The sequence below is a fragment of the Plasmodium knowlesi genome, assembly GCF_000006355.2.
Source record: "Plasmodium knowlesi strain H genome assembly, chromosome: 12".
Lineage (NCBI taxonomy): Eukaryota > Apicomplexa > Aconoidasida > Haemosporida > Plasmodiidae > Plasmodium > Plasmodium knowlesi.
In genome coordinates, this window is record NC_011913.2 from 307,367 (window position 1) to 329,272 (window position 21,906).

General features: G+C 39.6%; 3 protein-coding genes across 3 annotated transcripts; 1 reads left to right on the forward strand and 2 right to left on the reverse strand.

Moving 5' to 3' along the window:
* Positions 1-849: 849 nt before the first annotated feature.
* PKNH_1206700 (histone-lysine N-methyltransferase SET2, putative) lies at positions 850-9,900 on the reverse strand (the record flags this gene model as incomplete). The annotated part of the gene is made up of 4 exons (XM_002260084.1): positions 850-1,305; positions 1,464-1,926; positions 2,058-2,410; positions 2,554-9,900. 4 exons carry the CDS (start codon positions 9,898-9,900, stop codon positions 850-852), a joined length of 8,619 nt encoding a protein of 2,872 aa, XP_002260120.1.
* A 3,349-nt stretch (positions 9,901-13,249) lies between these two features.
* On the reverse strand, positions 13,250-15,431 carry PKNH_1206800 (nucleoside-diphosphatase, putative; the record flags this gene model as incomplete). Its single annotated transcript, XM_002260085.1, has 4 exons — positions 13,250-13,363; positions 13,550-13,625; positions 13,826-13,983; positions 14,091-15,431. 4 exons carry the CDS (start codon positions 15,429-15,431, stop codon positions 13,250-13,252), a joined length of 1,689 nt encoding a protein of 562 aa, XP_002260121.1.
* Positions 15,432-19,503: 4,072 nt separating this feature from the next.
* On the forward strand, positions 19,504-20,514 carry PKNH_1206900 (conserved protein, unknown function; the record flags this gene model as incomplete). The annotated part of the gene is made up of 1 exon (XM_002260086.1): positions 19,504-20,514. One exon carries the CDS (start codon positions 19,504-19,506, stop codon positions 20,512-20,514), a length of 1,011 nt encoding a protein of 336 aa, XP_002260122.1.
* Positions 20,515-21,906: the final 1,392 nt, after the last annotated feature.

The window sequence follows — 21,906 nt, forward strand, 5'->3', positions numbered from 1 at the left end:
AACAGCAGGTGGATTTTTATAAAAATTGAGATGGCTTAAAGCCGTAACAAGGTCAGGAGAGTTGTTCCTTTGCAAATGATGCAATAAGTGGAAAAAAGGACGCGAAAAAGAAGTGAAAAAGAACGTGAAAAAAAAAAACGTGAAGAGAACGTGTAAAGAAAAAGTGAAAAACGAAAAAAAGGATAAAATGTCTGGAAATTTTGATCAACATGTTGGTTAATTAAAAAACACACACTTGGCCGTCACCCCCCAAAAAATGGAGAGTGCAGAGAATGGACAAATAAACGAACTCACAAATTGACTCATCATTGTGTGAGCCAGTGCCACAAAGATTATCTAGGTGGCATCTTGGCACAAAAAAAAAAAAAAAAAAAAAAAAATATATATATATATATATGTAAGATAAGATAAAAGCTAGCTAGGTCAGGTAAAAAATGCACAAAAAAAAAAAAAAAAAAAAAAAAAAAAAAAAAAAAAAAGTATAAGAAAATAAGATCCAATGAATAGGGGAAACATTGATAAGTTTAGGTTGCCCCCCTAGAGGTCTTCAAAAATATATGAGAAAGCAAAAATGCTAAAAGTAATTTCCACAGGACAATTATTAATTTTTTTCTTCATTGGTCTGAAGCTGGCGTGGAAATTTTTCCCATTCACATTATGGTATAGATCGCACAATATTGTACCATTTAGCCGAAGCTATCTGCACATGGCAGTTGTGAACTCGCGTTAAACGTAAATGTGCAAATTGTATACGACGGAAGGGATGGCTGAACATACACTGTCATATTGTTCTCTTCTTCGATTGATCCCTGCTTCCTTCCGTTACGTCGCTTTTCCACTACTCGTCTTTTATATCTTGACGTACTTGTACTGGAACTTCTTCATGCGGAGTTTTTTGCTATTGTACTCCTTCGCGTTGTGCTCCTTCATAGCCGATAGAGACATATCCTTCGTGTGCTTTACCGACTGTTCCAATAGCGTCATGATATCCCGGTTTAGTTTGTAAAACGCGATGCTCCTAATTTCAATGGAAGACTTCATTCGTTCTCTGTAGCTTTGCTTAATCCACTTTATCTTGTAATCATACTTTTGGCAAAATTTGCACAGAACTAGTTCGGTGTTTTTGTAAACCTTGGAGTGCATGTTTCCGCAGATTTGGTGGTAGCTGTTGAAGCACTTATCGCACATGGTAAGGTTTCCACAGCTTTTGCACTTCCTGCACACCTCATCGTCCGCGAATCCCTTGTCGATCAGGTTCCACATCTCGTGCTCCGAGCCCACAATGTTGTTCAGAATGTAGCTATACTGCAGGGGGGGAAAATATAATAAAAAAAAATAAAAGATAAAAAAAAAAAAAAAAAAAGAATACTTAATAAAATATATAATAAAATATATATTAATATACATAATAATATATATAGGAACATTTTGACAAACAAACAACCATCGTAGAGCGTACTCACCTGCTGAATTCTTCGCAACTGGCCAATCTTTATCAGAGAGGGCAAGAACAAATTGAAGGCGTTTATGATATTCTTCTCCCCATCGGAAAAAGACGAAACAAGGATTTTCCAAAACTCGCTCAAAGCATTGAACGGCTTGGACTTGAGAGCGAAAAACTTATTTTTCTCAAAATTCAGGTCGAAAAAAAGCCAAGTGGAATAGGATTCCATTAGCCTTAAATTAAGCGCATTATTTTTGTTGTACTTATATAACGACTTGGTTCCTACACCATCAAGGTGAACCACCCAGTCCTGCATCTTCCCGTGCAGATTATTGAAATTCACTATCGGGTTGAAAATATCATGGTCCGTTATCTCCATATCGCTCATTTCGTTGTCCGTCTCTTCCTTTTTCTTCAAGGTGTAATTCATGCAGTTGGCGGACTTGCACAGGCACTCGAAATTATTGAACACGAAATTATAACTGCACAAGGTGTATTGGGGGAAGCAAAAGTGTGAAAGCGATGGGGGAAAAAAAAAAAAAAAATGTAGGCAAATACAAGTCTGTACAACATGTGAAAGCGCTCACATGCTAAACAACTTTGATTGACCTACCTGTAGTTGTATGTTATCTCCTCCCCGGCGGGAATATCCCGTTGTGCAAATATTCCAATACGGTAGAAGCCGCGGACGATCCATTTCTGCGAAACGCTGTTGGGAGAACAAGAGTGGTTCACAAATCTCGAGATGTTGCCCTTCTTCCTGCTATCAATGTGGACATCACGATTTATCTGAATTGAGTACCAGTTGTACATGTTCGTCTTTTTGCTTTCCTCCTGGTAGGCTTCCACCCTTTCCTCAAATTCTTTCTTTGCCAGGACCTCCCCAACGTACTCACATATGAGTTCTCCATTCTTTATGTCCCGCTTGCTAAACACTCCGTATCCAGTACGTTCCGTCTGTCTAATCTGTACGAAAAGATTGCGCAGGTGTACAATGGTGAAGTGCGTACGAAACACGTAGAAGAAAAAAAAAAAAAAAAAAAAAAAAGAGTTGTAAGAAAATGCGCAGATACATGAATACACACAGCAACGCGAACAGCCTGTCCTACCTCGAGGTCCTTTATCGCGGATTGCCTGAACGGTCGATTAAAGCACTTCTTGTCTTGAATCTGTATTGGCAAGTTACATCTGTTCTTGGAGCACTGAATCTTGCTCAGTGAGTTGTAACAACTGTATGGGTCACATTCCCCCTGGCACAAGCATCTATAGTCATCAGATTTACACGCCAACAGGTTCTTATTTTGATCATTCAAGTACACATTTTTGGAAATGTATTCGAAATTTAAGTAAAGACTTGACTTTTTTAAAATGCTCACATCTATTTTCCATCCATTTTGTGTTAGCCGTAAAAATTCAGTTAACTCCATTTTTGCGTTATTTAACATTTTTTTCTTTCCTTTTCCAGGCTCCTCTTCTACTTCTCCATAATTTCCATTCACCTGGCTTAATCTACCTTCCACGGTACGTAATATTCTTCCTGTTACTTCGTCGGAACTATTTCCTCCGTTCATTCTCCCACCAAAGGATATTCCTCTATCTATTTCTTCATTCCACTTTGTACTGTCTCCTCCTTTACTGATCATGGAAGAGTTCGCTCTTCCTTTCAGTTCTCCACTCAAGCACTTACTTTGGCTCATGCACAATGTTCGATTCTCAATAGCAGTAGGAATCGTTGTTCTGTTGAACTCTACTACCTCTTGTAAGTTACTCTCCACAGTATGGGAACTCTTTCCCACTGATAATCCCTGATGTGTACCTCCTTTCACAGATGGCCTAATAATGCTGGAGGCGTTTTTGAGCTCCTTGTATAATATGTTTAACAAATCGTTGGAGACCCATTTGGTTTTCTCCTCTTTCCTTTTGCTCCTACTCTGTTCTCCACCTGCCGTGTCTCCATTAGCGGTGATTGTAGTGGTGATATTTGCGCTAGGGGCGAGTACATCCACAGCTGTTTCTTCTGTACCTTCAGGATTTTCCCCAGTCACACATTGATTAGAATTTACACGAATTGCGTTCTTCCTTGCTAGATCATCTAACGTGCACTCTTCTACGTTTCCATCAGTTCCACTTGTTGGGGACACATTACATTGACCCTCCTTCACCACATTTTTCCTACAACTAGCAGTTGTCCATTGGTCTTTACTTTCCAAATAGAGTGCACATGATTGGGCTCCATTCCTCTCGGTCTGCTTTTCCTCTCCAGTTATGCATTCAATAGGCGCTTCATTTGGGGGTCCATTTTGTTGCCTATGCTTTTTCCCATCTTGCTGCTCCCATTTGCACCCTTCTGCCAGCGCCCCATCTGTGCCTCTCTTCATAAAAAGAAAAATAACAAAATTGATAAACTCCTCCCGAAACTCACACAAGACATTTATGTGTTCTTCACAATCTTGATTTATCTTGTTTGGATTCATTTCTTTTAAACCTAGCAGGGATTTCTCCATGTGTAGAATACTCCTCATCTTAATCAGGACGTAGTAATTATATTCTACTTCACTTTGAAAATGCTCCTTCGTGTACATGTTATATATTTTCTTTCGGGATAACAGGTTCTTACATAATTCCTCCATTTTCCAACTAGTAATATTTTTCAATTTCTGTGTATCTTGGGCTTCCCCCTTGGATACTCTCCCCTTAATATGTATACTCACCTGTTTGCCGCAAAATTGACTCCCTCCTCCTTGCACGTCGATAGAGCTGAGGGGATACTTCTCCCCCTTAGCAGTGTCACTAGCCACACAAATCCTCTTCGATAAAGAATTCCCTTCTTGCATTATACATGGGTCAGCATTTCTCTTAGAAAAATCGCCAAAAATTGTTATATCCAAATTGTACTTTTTCAACATCTCAGCATTATCAACATTTGCAGCTTTCCTTTTTTTGTTTTTAAAAATTGCATCGTCATTTCTGTCGTCACTTTTTCCATCGTTTTTACTATCATTTTTGTGATCATTTTTGTTCTCATTTTTGTTCTCATTTTTGTTCTCATTTTTGTTCTCATTTTTGTTCTCATTTTTGTTCTCATTTTTGTGATGATCATTTCTGTTAAAATCCTTGTCTATATTTTCGCCACCATTTTTATCTTTGTCTTCCCCTGCCTGATCACCCATCGGGCCGTTCTTGTTCTCCAAATGGGAGGCCTCTTTTTCGATATGCATACCAACTACCACTTCCTTTGTCGGCTGCAAATTTCCTTTATGGCTATGGTATAAGATTTCGGGTATAGGAGTACTCTTTGGGGAGTCAATTACTAGGGATATGTCCTTGCCAGCACACTTGCTCGATTCGCTCTCTTCGCAAGAATTCTTCGACTGAAATTCATTCTTAATGTTCAAGTCGCCTTCTTTTCCTCCTTCATCGGTTAAGTCAAATATAACTTTTTCCTTTTCCTCCTTCGTCCCTAAGTTAGCGGGGACAACAGTACCCACAACTATAGGTCTACTTTTACTTCTATCATTTTCTCCTTCCAAATTTTGCTTAACATCCTCATTAATGATAACTCCCTTTTGGATATTACCCGATTTGATCTTCTCCTGTTGTTCAACATTCTGTCCTTCCTCTTGGTCCTTCCAAGATGGAGAAACATTTGTATTACTTTTTTTTTCAAACTGATTTATCCCTAGGTGCTGAATGGGTTCCTCTGTGCGATTTGTAACCCTAATAGACGCAGATGTGACTTTGTCTTTTTCGCCAATAGGTTGGGAAGATAGCGCTGAAGAAGGGGTACCATTTCGGTGGATACTCCCCTTGGAAGGTTGATTATCGCTGATTACCTTCTTATGTTTAAGACCCGTCGTGGAGATAATACTCGTTGAATCCGTAAGGGTACCCATACTTCTAACGCAAGGAATTTTTTTATTTTTCTCACCCTTCGTCAGTTTACTAAAACGACTAAGTAACATCTCCATGTGCTTCTTCTTGTAGTACTCAATATGACTGGAGCAGAACATAATTTTCTGCTTAAAGGAAATAATGTAATTGTTGGTCATGCAATGGAGATGAACAGACTTCAGGCACTTTATACATCTGAAGAGACAACTGCTTTTTTTATTTTTCACTTTTTCCAAATTGACGATATAGAATTCTTTGCACACATAACAGGCATGTAGGGGGCATATATATTTGCTAAGTTTTAAATGTCTGCTTCTGTTTTTAGTCACTTCATCCCCTTTCACTAGCTCGTTGTTTGCTCCACCTTTGGTATGCTTATTATCTGTGTTCTCCACTTCGTCACTACCACCACGGATTACGTTCTTTACGCACGTTCCATTTGTGTGAGCATCTGTTGTGCAAGTACCAGATATTTTCCCTTGGTTATGTGGACTTGCCTTGTCACTCTTCTCATACTTATCAATTTTTTTATTTAACGTTGCGTATTTATTCTTTCTATACCACTTCTTTTTTCGATAATAATTTGTTTTTTTCTTCCATTTGTTTTTCCTCTGGTTCGTATTATTTCCCGAATTTTCTGCAACCAAATGGGTGCAATAGTAGTACTGCTTTAAGCAATCCGTGTGCATTAGGTTCAGCTTCTCAACGCACTTCGTATGGAGAAATATATTGCACAGTGGGTAGTAACAAGGGATGAGTCCATCATTCGTTGTAATCTCCTTACACAAGGAACAGAAGTTTATGTCATACAAGCAGAAGAAGCATATATAATTGTTTCCCTTTGGTTTGACATAACTAACGCACTTGATGTGGAACGTTCTCCCGCATGATACGTTACATGTGTACATGTTTTCCTTGGCTTCATTCTCTGTTATCAAATTACTTAAATTAAAAATATTCTGTTCACAGTACTCACACAGGTGGAAAGATTTCTCGTCATCCATGCCGCTTCGACTATATTGCTGGTAACATTGTAGCACATCTTCGTAGTAGCTTTTCATCAGCTTCGCCAGATCCTCCTCCTTCTTCGGCATGCCAAGCGATTCCCGGTTGTAGGTGGTGCGGTTCTTGCAAACGGGGTGGTTGTTACAAGCGGCGTGGTTATTGCCCTTATCATCGCTATTGATGATGTTGATACTATGAGAGGCTCCCACCTTTCCCTTCTCTTTACCACTTCCGCCCGCCATCTCCTCCACCAAAGGTTTCTTCAAAATGGTTGAAGCCGCTCCCTTGACGAGATTTGCACCATTCAAAGAGAAATCCACCTTGTTGTCCTTCCTAAAGCCTTTTTTGCTTCCTCCCAAATAATCATTTTTATGACTTCCATCCACAGTGTTACTACCACCGTTGGAGGATGCATCCCCTACATCATTCGTCAAAGAGATGATTCCCTGAGGAGTCGAATTTTTCTTCTGCGATGATGCAACACCTGTGCCCGTCTTATCGTTACCAGTACTACTGCTATTGCTACTGGTCACTAGGTTCAGACTTGTATGCGTCTTACTGCTGTACTTGTCCAGTTCTGCTGGACGATTTTTTTGGAGTATATTTGCACTGCTCTTTGGATGCTTACTACTTTTAGCATATGCAATTATTTTTTTTTCACTCCTGATGGGGTTGGTACCCTGAGGCTTAGTAGAGAGGTTAGTACTGCCGTCTTCTTCTCCTCCAAGACGAGTACTCACGTTCAAACGGTTGTTCGCACTCAAGGCGCTTACCGGTTTCCCTAGTAACACATGCGGGTTCACTCCCTTCTTCGCGGAATCCTTGGGCAAAGCACCATCACCCTGAGGAGCATCGCTGTAATAGTTTAAGAGCTCCTTTATTTCCTTATTCAAGATAAGATTGTTTTCTTTGCAGTACTTTATAATTTCCATGGGAATTTCTTTTTCCCCTTGGTTTTCGACATGGTGGAAAGATGCCGCTTGGTCGCTCAAACCGATGCGAACGTTCTTATTTCCATTGCCTTTGCCACCGCCTTTGTCACCGCCTTTGTCACCGCCTTTGTCACCGCCTTTCCCCACACCCTGATCATAGCCACTGCTAGGGTCATTACCATTTGAAATACCCGTGATGTTATTGTTCGCACCGTTGGGCTTGCTACATGTGGGTGCCTTCTCATGAGATGTGCTCTTCGATCCCAGAAAAGAATTCCCTTTTCCTATATTGGTACTTTTTCCATCGTAGTTGATAGGGACAACTATCTCCATCTGGACATCACCTACCTTGTTAGCATTACCATGCTTATTTTTTTTCTTCCTCTTTTTCTGCTCCATGTTATTTTCCCCCTCATCCATGTACTTTAAAACTAATGGATCGACGTTCCTACGATCCATATTGTTCGTTTGCATTATATTTTTTCCGCTAGCTCCATAATCCTTTCTCCTGCACTTTGACTCCTGCTCTTTCGTGTCGACTTCCAAAAAGTGCACATTTCGCATAGGCTTCTGCTTGGCACCTGGTTCTCGGTTTCTACCCGCAGTATTGCTACTTGAGAGGATGGAGCTTGGATAGCCATCCTTCACATGGATACCGCCAACCTGCTTACCGCTACCATGATTGTCGTTGCGTTCCCGGTTGCTACTCTCCTTAATACTCCTCTCCCCACTGTTCACCCTTCCTCTGTTACTAGGGGAGTGGCCAGACAAATCCTGTCTGCTCACCCCCTTTCCACTTGTTAATCTGTAATTTGGCGTGTTCAAACTTTGCCCTGTTTCACCTGGGCCTCCCTTGATCCCCATCTTAATCACCCCCAATTGGTAACTGTCCCCACCGTTGTAATGGTCTCCACTTGGGTAAGGCTCATCATATGGCTTGGCACTTCCGATGGGGTATCGAAAAAGGCTATCCTTGCTTTCCCCCCTATATGTATTCTTGTTAATGCTATTAATATTTTTTATATAACTTTTGCATATATCGGCGATGTTTGAATACACGTGCTGATTTTGTTGCTTTTGATACACCTGTTGCTTCTGATGGTGCTCTTTTTCTTTTATTCCCTCGCTTCCATTTCTCAAGGCGCTTTTGTACAAAAACAAATCTCCTGCACTTCCACTCCCTTCCTGGACCATCATATGTGAGCGTCGATCATCATAGGTGGTTAGGTCATCCTTCCTCCTTTCTCTGTACTCACCGTATTCTTCCATAGCTCTCCTTCTTCTTCGGTAAATTTCCTCCCTTCCTCCGAGCACCTCCTCGAAGCGTTGCACACATCGTTCGTCGACGTAGCGATGAAGGCTACGATCCAGGTTACGGTCCCGACCACGGTCCCAGTGACGATCCCGGCTACCGTCCCAGTGACGATCCCAAGGACGATCGATTTGACGATCGATTTGACGATCCGCCTGACAATCCACGTGACTGTCATAGCCTTCACCATATCCCCTAACATGGGATCCTCCCAAATGTTGGTTGCAGCGTCTATTAGTATGTCCCTTGCGGTGTCGATCCAGGTATGCATCGTATGGCATGTCGAGTGACCTTCCGTAGAGCCTATCGTATGGTCCATCGTAGCGCCCATCATAGCGCCCACCGTAGCGCCCATCATAGCGCCCGTCATAATGCCCATCGTAGCGCTCATCGTAACGCCCATCGTAGCGCCCATCATAGCGCCCATCGTACGACATGTCGTATTCCCTGGTCAGAGGCACCTCATGGTCTTCCTCCTCCTCCTCCACGTTCGATTGTACTTGGTCCTCCTCCTTCTTAATTTTGCATAAAATATTTGCGAGGTTCTTTATCTCCCTCTCATCCGGCGTGCTCTTATTCCTCTTCGAGCTGTCGTCCTTCCGGACGCGCAAACTTCTTCTATGTTTGTTTCTTCTACTTAGGTCTCCACCATTGGCATCGCTACTGGCATCACCACTGCCAGGGTCACCGCCATTGTCACTGACATCACCGTGGTTCTTCCTGTTGTGGAAAGAACTAAAGAGGTTGTCCCTCATCATGTGGTCAAAATTGATCGCTTCAAGATGTTCTACATTTTTTTCTCTAGTCAGGAGCCACTCGATATTTTTCTGCTCCTCATTTAATACGTTGTGTCTGTACAGCGTTTTCCTATTCCTGTTTTCGTAGCAGTTTACGGATAGGCTCTTCCGTTTGTACGAGGATTCCCCGTCGTTTGCAATTTTCTCCTCTTTCCCCTTATCACCATTTTTGTCATTCTGATTATCATCCTCCTCACGGTGGTAACCACGACTATGGTTTCTCTGTTTGCTATTTTTCCTATACTTACTATTATTCACCTCGCCCACATTCTTACTGCTCACACATTTTCCTCTTGCGCATTGGCTGTTATCTCCCCTCAATGCGCCCTGTTCAGGAGGATCCGTCTTTTCATACTTTTCACCCAGCACGCTCAAGGACATGTTCATCTCCTTGGCATGGTTACCTTCTGAATCATTCCTCAACGGATTTATCTGTCTACTCTTCGACTTCCCTTTATATACATTGGCGCCTTCTTTGCTCGATAGGCTAATCTTACTTTCGGAGTTTTTTCTTTCCATATTTTATTTTCCTTCCTTTGGGTGCTCAGGGGGAAATGAAATTCAGCAGAACATTTATTTAAACAGGGAGGAAATGAGTAGTAGGTGGTGAATATAGTGGGATAAATAGACAGACTGTTTGGCAAAACTGCCCATGCAAAATTTAGAACGAAGAATGGAATAGTCCAAGTGGCACATGCCAAATAACCAAAACCTCGTGGAGTTAAAAAAAAATATGCACGTGCCTGCAACTGGGACTATACTTACACCCGAGTCTCCTCACACTGTCTACCGGAGTGCACGGATGTCGTATTCCCTTGTTGCAGATATAAAAAAAAACACGCACAGTGGAACAAAAACAATGAAAACATAGGGACCTACGCATTGGCAATTGTTATTCCATTGCAGGGCCATGCACATGATGAATGCTCCTACTAGTCTGCTAGCATATAACTTAGCAGAGGGGGGGGAGGGAGCGGGAGAGGGTAAGGTGGTGGTAATGGTTCCAAAAAGGTTAAAAAAGCCCCCCATTGGCATGAGCATTCTTTCGTTCCCTTCGGTTCCCCGACCTTCCACTATCTGCCCTTAATTCTCTCCATAAGGATAGGGGCAAGAAAAGGTATACAAGTACATACATGCATATTTTTTTTTTTTTTTTTTTTTTTTTTTTTCAAAAGGCCCCTATGTGGTTTTGCCAATAGAAAAACCACATTAGAAATGGGCTGTTACGAAAAAGAGTGAAAATTTGAAAAGCTTAAAAAGTCATTCAAAAAGAAAATTAACAAGAATGTGAACAATGATCGAATGATATTTGAATTTTTTTTTTTTTCTTTCTTGAAGGAAAACATTTTAAGGAAAAATAAGTCAAAGAAAGGGTCAGCCATAAAATGAAGAGAAAAAAGCAGAAGTTATCCAACTTCCGCCCCCAAGCCCTAGCAAAAGGAGCCCATATTATGCATTTCTTGGAAAAACAAAAATGTAAGCATATATTGTATGATGCGCATTTATATTTGTATATTATATACAAAATGTTTTATTATATTATTATGTATTCATTTTTATATTTTACCTTTTATATTTACGTGGCGCATTTTATATGTCACGCATATTTAGTCACATGGGTCCAGTGCTCGCATTCGTATGCTCGGTGCCTAGGCCGAAGCGTGCCTTGCCCCCCCCCCTTTTAAAAAAGCGCCTCCTTTAAGCATGTTACTGACCCAATATACATTAATATTATATATATACTTATATACACGTCCAAAGCAGCCCCCCTGCGGAAGAGAAAAAAAAAAAAAAATTAGCCCGCAATGCGAGCAACTCTGGAGCGCAGAAAAGCGCTAAAGAAATATATATATATATATATATATATTCATGTGGTCCTATACATCTATACAAATATTTATGTAATGAAAATCTTAGGCGACGGTTTGCACTTGGCCCTTACCATGACAATTCTACATATAGGTCCTATTTTTCGTGAAGGAACAAATTTTGGAAAAAAAAAAAAAAGAAAACTCATGTGCTTATGTTTTTTTTTTTTTTTTTTTTTCGTCTAAATTGTTCAGAAGAGGAAATCCGAATGGGTGACCAACAGAAAAGGAAAAAAGAGGCAATAAATAATTGGGGAAAAAAAGATTCTAACAAATAGAGACGAATTCAAGAAAATAGCAGAAAAAAAAAAAAGAAAAAGAAAAAATAATACTTCCATTTGTTCAAACAAAACAGTTTAATTCTACCTGTCCTTTGCTTTCGTTCGGTCTTGTTTTCATCCTGTTTTTTTTTTTTTTTTCCATTTAAAACTTTTTCTTTTTTCCTACTGATATTACTTTCCACCAATCCATGCCATTTATGTAACATAATGGCACTCTTAAAAAAGTGAACTAAAAGGTTTAGGAAGGGGGAGTTCCCCTATTTTCATTCCTTTTCATGGGAACAAAGTTGAAAATTGCTTCTTCTTCTTTTTTTTTTTTTTTTTTTGTACATTAAACTAACCACTTCGTGACTGCCATATTGAAAGGTCTAAATGAATGGCAATAAAAAAGTAGACGAGTGTAAGGGAAAACACATTCCTGTTTTGTGTGTCAACTAGAGGGGTGTCGCAGTTTTTGTGATAACCATTTCTAAAAGAACTCCTGGCCAACTCTTAGACTTAGCATGGTTACGTGAACATTTCACATCGCCGTGCATACCGACAACCCCCGCGAAGAATTGGACAGTTTGTATTTGGGCCAGTGGGCTAATGGTGATGAGGGTGTACTAGGAAAAGGGAAACCTTCTCCATGGTGTTGTAACTCTAATGCTCAATAGCAGACAATTTAAAATTCAATGAGTGTATCGCCCACATTTTTGAGATGGGAAAAGGAGCTCGGTCACATATGCAAAAGAAGTTGGAACCATTGTCCAAAGGGACCATATCCCATCAAACCCGAGGAGAAGATTCCCCCCAAAAGCATCTCCATGAATATGATAGTCACGTCTCGTGGAAACGTCTTCCACCGTATCGCCCACTCTTATGTATTCAGGTAGGCACACGCTCCACAACACAGTTGTTACATTCGAATTAGAGTGTTCCCTGGAAGTTGATTGCCCCTTCAAAATTGAAAGTTCCACATCGCGTGACAAATGATGGGGTTGCGCAGGTTTTGTCAATTGGGAAAAATGGTGATGCGGTGGAAATAGTGAAAAAGAGAAAATCACCAAAATTAGCAAAATTACGAAAATAACCAAACAAGACGAGGCGACTAGCCCATTAACTTCAAAATTGTTGCAACACCTACGCAACTTTAAGGGGTTTTAAAATGAAACATTCCTATGCCACACGCTAAAGAGGCAAGTAAAGCAAAGGTAAAATAGCTCAAAAAATTATGAGGACGCGCGCGGTAAGAATAAAGAGGGAAATCTCTTTCAACTCTCTACAGTTCAGTATTCTCTGTTAACTTCTTTTTTGTGTGTACCTCCTGGACTGTTCATTTTTACAAGTGATTGTCGGCTAAGCGAGAGAGGAATATTTCCTCCGAGAATTCATCGCTGTGCATTTTTTTCGATCTGTCCTTTTTTTTTCCTTTTTTTTTATTTTTTTTCGCTTTAGCTATTTGTACATATATTATGCTCTTTGATCTAGTATTGAGCTAGCTAATTTTTTTTTTTTTTTTTTCGTTTTAGCTATTTGCACACATATTATGTTCTTTGATCGAGCATTCAGCTAGCTATTTTTTTTTTTTTTTCCATATTGTTCTCTTTCAGTGTATACTACGACTCTTCCGCTATCCCTCGCATATGACAAAAACAAAGGTGTGAAGTAGCGAAGGAGCAACATGCGTGCCGCTCTTCAACGACTTCATGAAGTAAAGGGGACAGGTAATTTGCCCATTCACAGTTCATCGTTGAGATAGGTTTCCTTTGTCTGCTTTTTAATTGTGTGCAAGTGGGCCGGGAGCTCCATTAGCAGAACGGCCACTGTCCAGGTGATGCTAATTTTGTTTATCTGTAGGGAGGCGGTGATGATGATTGCGAGGAAAAAGGAGGATGTGTGCTGACTCTTAGGCTCACATCTTACATCCACGGTGATGTGTCCGCACGGAATTGGCACAAGCCAGTACATCCACGTTACTTATCTCTCCTGCTATGCACCGGCTAACGCAGCTATGATCACTCCGCCACTCCCACTTACGTAGTTGGTCGATTGGAACGCTATGGGTTGGTCAATCTTCAGGATGTATCGCATGAACTCGTACAGGAATATCAGTCTGTGGTAGGCGTGAAAGAGAAAAAAAATAAAATAAAATAAAATAAAATATAGTAAAATAATACAATGTAATATAATCAAATAAGAACGAAGAAGGAATGAAGTAATGAAGGAACAGTTCGCGTAGCACAGTATGTACACATACGGAAAGCGTCTCCAAGGGGGAGCCTCAAAGACTAAGCGGTCACCCGTACTACTCACCCGAAACAGGACGTCTGCGCCTTCTCGATGTTCGCGCCTGGTCGTACCACCTTCACAATTTCCTCAATGGTCAGCGGGCATATTTCCTTGGCCTTCTCCAAATACATATTTGAGTCTAGTGAAATGGGGTCAAAGCTTTCCGGAAGATTCAGAATATCCTACGGAGGGAAAGGAAACCAAGAAAGTTGTATATTAGGCGTAGAAAAGACATGTGTGTAGCGGGACAATCAGGGGAAAACAGTATCCCCCCCACATACACACTTACTATGGCAAAGTGATGGAAGTTCTCAATACCGTAGAGCTTTATGAAACGCTTTATCTTAAATGGAAGATCGTCAATCTGCGAATAATTAAGGATGGTCTGTATTTGCGACCTACATAAGTCGATATTCCCCGTACCCACGGCAATGTAGTCATCTTCACTCATCTCCGTCGTCCCGTCGTACTCGTGGAGTTCCTCCTCAATGGATGTCTCGTATAAATTATTTACATAGAATTTGAAGTTCTTCGGAAAGCATGCAACTGGAATGAATTTATTTTTATCATTTGCATTCCTCTGTGCATTCATAACAACTTGGGAGTTCTTCTCCCCTTCGGTGAAGCCTTTGCCGTCTACGTGGTCATCCCTGTTGTGCTGATGAATAATGTAATGTAGGTAGGTCTTCATGGCATTTTGCCTCCCCAAGACGAGGTAACTTTTGCAATAAAGATAAATATCATCATCGAAGAGGTGAATTTTCACGACGTTCTTATTTTTATAATTTTCCTCTATCACACTCTTCTTCCTTTTTTCACTATGTTTATAATTAAATAAATTTTTAATGTCTTCATTCATCTTGGACAGAGGAAATTTGATTACGACCTGCGCGGTGGCGCCCCCTAGCTCTAGGACGCCTATAATGTCGTCCGCCCCATTGGTCACTTGTGTCAAATTATTTCCTTGAGAACCCTTTCCTGTGGGCACCTCCGATATGGTAGAGACATTCTCCCCATTTGGCGACTTCTCCAAATTGGTAAAAGTTACAGGACTGGGGTTGAACTTCTCCAGAAGGGCATAAATTGAGACGAAGGACAAAATAGCTTCTTCCTTTCCACTTAGCACTTTTATCAGTAACTCATCAATTAGTAGAAAGTCGCTAAAGTTACTTAAAAAATATTCCTTTAAAAAATTTATATACTTTTCCGACTCGGTTATGCTAAGTAGTCTGAATCCTCCTGATGCACGAATCATGATGGATGTGCTTGATCTTTCGTTTACCTGAACATGTTCATACAAAAATTCTTTTATATTTTTAAAATACTCATAAAAAGGTACTTTTTCATCATTTGAAAAGTAGTTATTTAGGAGATACACAATCCCTGGGGTAGTTCTATAACTGATTGATGGAATGTGTATGTTGATTCCTTTTTTTTCATCCAGTATTTTGTAGTTGTATATGTGGACCCTCGTTCCTGTGGACCCTGCGTCAATAACGACCGACTTGTAAAGGTGACTTCCATCGGTGCTCTGCTTCTCACTCGCGCATATTCCTAGGTACATTATTATCGTGCACACCAGCCCTAGGAGTCGAAACGGCTGCTTGTGGACGCCTCTTCCATTTTTCATTTTCTGGAAAGCGTTTTTTGTGAAAAGTGCTCTTTGTGAAAAGTGCTCGTTGTGAAAAGTGCTCGTTGTGAAAAGTGCTCTTTGTGAAAAGTGCTCTTTGTGAAAAATGCTTTCTGTGGCAAGCAGGTGTGGGGGGGGAGTTGCTGAGGGTTCAAAAACCAGACAAACACTTCGTCCCTTGGAGAAGTATCCACGTGGAAAAAAGGCACCGGACAGATTCGCCTCTACGGATGTCTGTGACAGGCTCTCATGAGCAGATGAGATGCGTAAAAAATGCTTTCACGGCGGCATGCATTCGACTGCTCCTATTTGTGTGTCTGTTCTTCTACCACCTCTTTTCCTTCTACAAAAACAAAATGGTTGCCTAATAAGCTTCACAGTTATATGTCCAAATTGACCTTCAACTGCGACGTTTTCATTTGATTTGGCGTCCTTCTGAGAGTAACGTTGTGCGCATCGGACAAGTTACTCACTAGCTAGCTTCACACGCGAATGGTTCTGCAAAATGTAATTCTCACTTCATCGCCAAGGGGTGGCGGAAAAGGTGAAAGAGAAATAGTTGCGTAGCACCACTGCAGGTGTGCGACATATGAATGTCCGGTCTGTCAGAACACACCTCTGCTTTACAGTGTGCGGATTTTCTAATCTTAAAGCTCATAAATCCCCTACTTGGTATGTTACCGCGTGATGTTGACCAGGCAAAGGGAAAAGAAAAAAAAAAAAAAGAGGAAACACCACTAAGTAGGAGACGCAGTGAAGATTACTCTTTTGCGAGAGATACTTCCTGCAAGTTGCCTGTTATCTCATTTTGAATGCTTCTTTAGGATGAGAACTAAAAGGGGAAATAAGCCCATGATACAGAAAAAAAAAAAAAAAAAAAAAAAAAAAAAAGCAGGAGAGGAGCAGCTAAGCATGGAAATAGTAAAAATAAATGGCACGACCTTCACAAACGATGAAAAAAATAAGTTACGATGTGCCTCTTCTAAAAAAAAAAAAAGAAAAAGAAAAAAAAATATTCAAGGATCCCCTTTTATATTGTTCATATGCACATTGTGCACACTTGCTCATCGGACAAAAAAACCTTGGGCTTATCTAAATGTACATCTAGGAGGAAAGGAAAATTTTTCTCTCACCTCTGAAAGTAGTTAGCCACGTGCGAATATCATTTTATTATTATTTTGCTTCCTTTGCGCGAAAATAAATTATTTGATGTTTTTAATTTTTCCTTTTTTTCCCCTCTATATGCCTGCGCATGTAGCAGATGAGCCTCTCTCCCGTAGGATTACATGGGTGTAGGAATTTGTGTGCGCTATTTCTATTTGATGTAGCTAAAGGAAGAGTGACAAACCAGGGGGTGAAGATTCTACGCACATGATTAGGAAATGCCACTTTAGAGGAAAATGAGGAAGATAAAAAAAAATATATAATTGGACGGAACTGAGGTGAATTGCCCTGAACCGCTCTACCACTCTATGGTGAATTAAGCCTTGAGGAAGACAAAAGCGCGTTGAAAAATTGGGGAGCCCTTTTTTACAGTGCATAGTGTGGAACAAGTGTGCGTATATAAATATCAATATATGTATATAGATAGATAGATATAGCTATATAATATGCGTCCTCTATTTCAACGGGTCTATCAAAGAATGAAGGTGAGAGGAATTCAGGCAAATAAATGCGGAAGGCAAATTTTCACGATATCTGAGGGGCGGAAAACTGGTTTGCTTGTGCGATAGAAAGAAGAGAACTATTTATCTAATGCGAATAATTTTCTCATAATTGCCAGAAGGAGAAGAGTGTAAACCACAACCGATATGTGTGTACAGTTGTATTCAAATGTGTATGTCCCCCCGACCCACTACCCCTTTTGATATATGCGAAGAGGTATATATTCAAAAATATGCATCGTTAAGGTGTTCATTTCATGCACATATATATGTAAATGAACTAATTTCCGCTTCATATTAAAAAAAAAAAAAAAAAAAATTCATTTCTGGCTACGGACAGGAACATATACTGCACGTGTGTTAAGCTCCCCATGAAATGTTAAAAAATGAAAAAGGTGTAAATCACACTCTGGGGGAAAAAGTGCTCCATCTTGTGCAATCCCATAATAACATAATTATTGATGACATAAAATACAACTGGGGACACTATCACATCCATATGGACCTATTACATTGCAAGTGATTTATCAGTAAGATGCATGGAGTACATTTACCCGAATAAACTTTAAGCCATAATTCTTCGCACACCATCACCCCTAACAAGAACAACAACAACGACCCGCAAAATCAGTGGAAACAAAATTCTCTTGAAAAGGGATTTTTTTTTTTTTTTTTCTGCGGTGCTTTGCTTATCGCCATTCTTACACTTCCAACAAATTCAGACCAAATAAGAAAGACTTTCAAAAATGGACGCCATGATTTTTGAGAAAGCTACTCTAAAACTATTACTACTTATTTTTATATTCTGCATGCGGCGCGATATCCTTTTCTAACCCGAATCGAATTGTAGACATACAAAATTCGGACTAATTATTAATACATATTTGCTAACCACCCCGGAGAAGCAAAACATTTCCTGCGTTTTTTTCTTTTTCTTTTTGAAAAGATGAAGAAAGAAGAGAAGAGATGGGCTTGCTCAACTGTACATACAATCTTTATATTTCCAAATCAGGGTTAGTGAAAAAAAAAAAAAAAAATTGAAAATGGGTTTTTCCATACCTCCGTCTGTTTGTGCCATTGGGAAGAGATGCAAGTAACAATGCGCACGTTTTTATTAACGAGGAAGAAGTTATGAAAAAAAATATATATATATGCCAACGAGCGAAATGTCCTTCTTGCGGCGGCTTCCCTTTTTCCTTTTTGGATAATTATTGCGAATAAGAAAAAGGAGAAACGTGCACGTTTGTTTTTTAAGTAGGAATTTTCTTCCTCCAATGGATTATCATCACCTTCATTATTATAGCATGAGGAAACTACTTACGCTTTTTCATTTGTTTGCCTCTTTTTTCATCCGAATATAATTTTATCTTAGCCAGTTATACGTGTTTTTGTGCGCTCCTCCCTCTTTCTCGTCCTCTGTTGAACTTGGCCCGATACCCAATACCGCAGCGAGCACCTGCGCAGATAAAACCGTTGGTAATTTTGTCGGTAAAGGGAGAAGATTACTTAATTACATTTTGCATTTTACGTTTGCCTTTTCGCGTTTGCTTTTTCCATGTTTGTGCTTCCTTTTTGGTGCCTCTTTGATTCGCCGAAAAGTTCGTCATTCGTCTCGATTCGCCGTATTTAGTCACCATTCGTTTTTTTTTTTTCTTTCCTTTTCCTTTTCCTTTTGGTTTTTTTTTTTTTTTTTTTTTTTTTTTATCCTCCGCGAGACCGCTGAATTATCAACTAGCCGGGAGAATTTTGTTGAACTTCTGTATTTTTTGGATTAGAAAAATTGCGAAAATATTTCTCCAAACAATTTGCAATTTTTTTTATTTTTTTATTTTTTTATTTTTTTTTTTTTTCTTCCCCTCCCCAGTGGCGGATTGCTCGCTGTATGTCAGTTCGCAGCAGGAAGAAACAGGTTAAACATTTTTTATAATTATGCTTCGAGCGCGTCGATCGGAAGATAAATAAATATATACACGTGAATTATTAGTATTCATGCGTTTATTATGTACTTTGGGAAGAGTCATGTGTTGTTCCTTGCATCATTGTACTTTTCCAGTTTTCGCGCGTATTGTAATTTTTTCGCCGTGCCCACCAAAGCGGGTAAGTTCGTGGCAACTTTTTAATTCAAGGCGGCGTAATTTTTAAAACGTTGCAACTTTCGAATTTGCTAAACTGTGGCAACGGCTGCTTTAGCTCCCTTTTTCTACGTCAAATCCTTCGAAAGGTGGAACCTTTTATTTCGATTTGGCCAAGGCCACACTAATAGCACACGCGACAGATGGTATGCACATATGAACCACATACACATATATGCTATATATGTACATTTTCATCGAAGCGTAATTTTCCCATTGACTTATCTTTGTTCCTTAATAAAGCCCATTAACTGTTTAACCTAAGATCACCAACCAATGGCGAATCTGAAAAATATCCTTATCCGCTCGTGCGTCGTAGCAGTAACGCTGCTGACGGAGGGGATGAAACATAAACTGGGTCTTTCACTGATCCTCTTTTTCAACGCGCCCGCAATAAGGGCAAATGGCTGGTTTAATGATTGGAGGAATGACATGTTAGGGGAGAAGGAGAAGAACTTCCTCAAAGGAATTGAAGAGAACTGGCGCCGAGGATGGAAGAACGATTTGTTAAGCAGCCTTCAAAACAGTTGGATAGGAGGATTCAAGAATGACCACATGTTGATGGACTCCATCAACATCATCCTCGCAGATGCACCAAGAAAGTACAGACATATAATAAGTCAACATATTAACGAATTACTAAGTGGAAGATATAATGAAATCAATCCGAAAAATCTCTTACATAGAATTTCAAATATTATAAAAAATGGAAAATCAAAAACTCTATGTGATGATAATAAATCCTTTATTATCATAGGAGTACCTCATTTAATATTTGGTTCAAATTTATTTAATGATTTAAAATTAGAGACTATAAATTTTTTAATAAGAAATATTACAAAGCATTTGTATGGTTGCCAACTACAAGTCAAAGGATCTGATGTGTCAAGTATAACTAATGGATGCCAATCTGAGATGGATAAACATATAATTTTTGATGATAAGAAACCAGATGGTGTGGTGGTAAATGGAAAAAAAGGGTTGAATCTGTCCCCTAGTAATAAATTTTTTAGCACTCTTTTACAATGCTCCGTTGATAATTTAGGTTCAGGGGAGAAAACCATGATTTGCGTGCAGGAACAGCTAGCCAAACGAAAATTAAAACTTTCTGATACTTGTTCTAGTTGTTTTAAAGAATCCGTTGATTGTGGAAAGTCCAACTGTTGGCTCCCCTGCTTATTTGGCAACCCTTGCGCCGACAGATGTTACCAGTGCGCCACGGATAGCTGCAACAAGGACCTCATTCGATGCAGTGGATTGGAAAACCTCCCCGGCGCATGCTCATGAGGAGGAAGCGAGAAATTGCAAAAACATAACGAAGCGCACGTTGATGGAATTTAAAAAAAAAAAAAAAAGGGCACTGTTTTTCGAAGCCCCTCCTCCTTATGATCTATCTACACAATTTGTGTTCAAACTACCACATTTAGGAGAGTCGACTTGGAGAATTACCAACAGACGGGAGTTTCCCTTCCAATTTAACAACTTCCAGAGAATAACAATGTAATCAGAGGAATATGTTGGCACATTTGTGTTCGGTGCCCACACGAGGGACTTTGATGAATGGTCACACAAACCGCTTGGGAAAATTCGAGAAACATACTCTCCATGTACAGAAAAAAAAAAAAAAAAAAGTAGCAAAGATTTTTCAGAGATCATTCGAAGGGAAAACATGCACATATATATTGTTGCTATGTTTGTGCCTCCGTTTCGAAGACCTATTTCTTCTTTTTTATTTTTCGGCTTTTTTTTTTTTTTTTTTTTTTTTTTTTTTTGGTTTTTCTTTTTCTTCCTTTTTATTAAGACGCAGTACAGTGTCGTATTAATGCAAATTATTGATTAGTTTTTTTTTTTTTTTTTCTTTTTAGTTTCCTCCGTCGATATAATTTCTTTCGTCTTTCCTGTCTCTTTCCCCTTTTCCTCAGAAATAATTACTAATTTTTGAAAGTTTTTCTTTTATTGTTTGTTGCGTAAATAACTAAACGATTTAATTTTTTTTTTTTTTTTTTCTGCCATTTTTAGAAAAGTGTCTACGTACGGCAGGGAGGAAAGCGAGCACATGCCCTCGGTCTTCTCCAGGATGGCCAAAAATGTGTTTACCATCCCAACGCAACGCCGTACATATTTCATTCTCGCGTGCAATAGAACTGGGCGCATACAATTGGCGATGTAATTACATCGGTGGACACCCTGCGAAGGGAAGTAATAATCCATTCCGCAACACAGGATATGTTTACAGCATCATAAATCTTTTCTCCTTTTTTTTTTCAAAGTTTAAATTGTATTTTTTTTTAAATTTAAATTATGAATAATATATCACAAAAAAAAAAAAAGAAAAAAAAAAGGGGGAAAGCATGGAATGGAGAGTATATAAGGATTAGCATGAAGGAGGTATATGTATGAACATGTGTGCATACGAATGTAGCACACGGAATGGATACGTCTACGTTGCGACATATATCCACGCAAACACATGCGGGGGGGGAGACCTTTTAATTTTCTCGCTGAATTCTACTCAGTTGGTGATTGCGTGAAAGACATCCCACTTTTGGCACATCAGTTAAACTTAAAAAAAAAAAAGAAATTCCTACAAAATGGACCTTGCTCCTGCTTGTCATGGTTGTAAACTAGACATGGTGTGCTCTTCTTAAGCAGAAATAATTCGATTCAGGAATTGGGCCT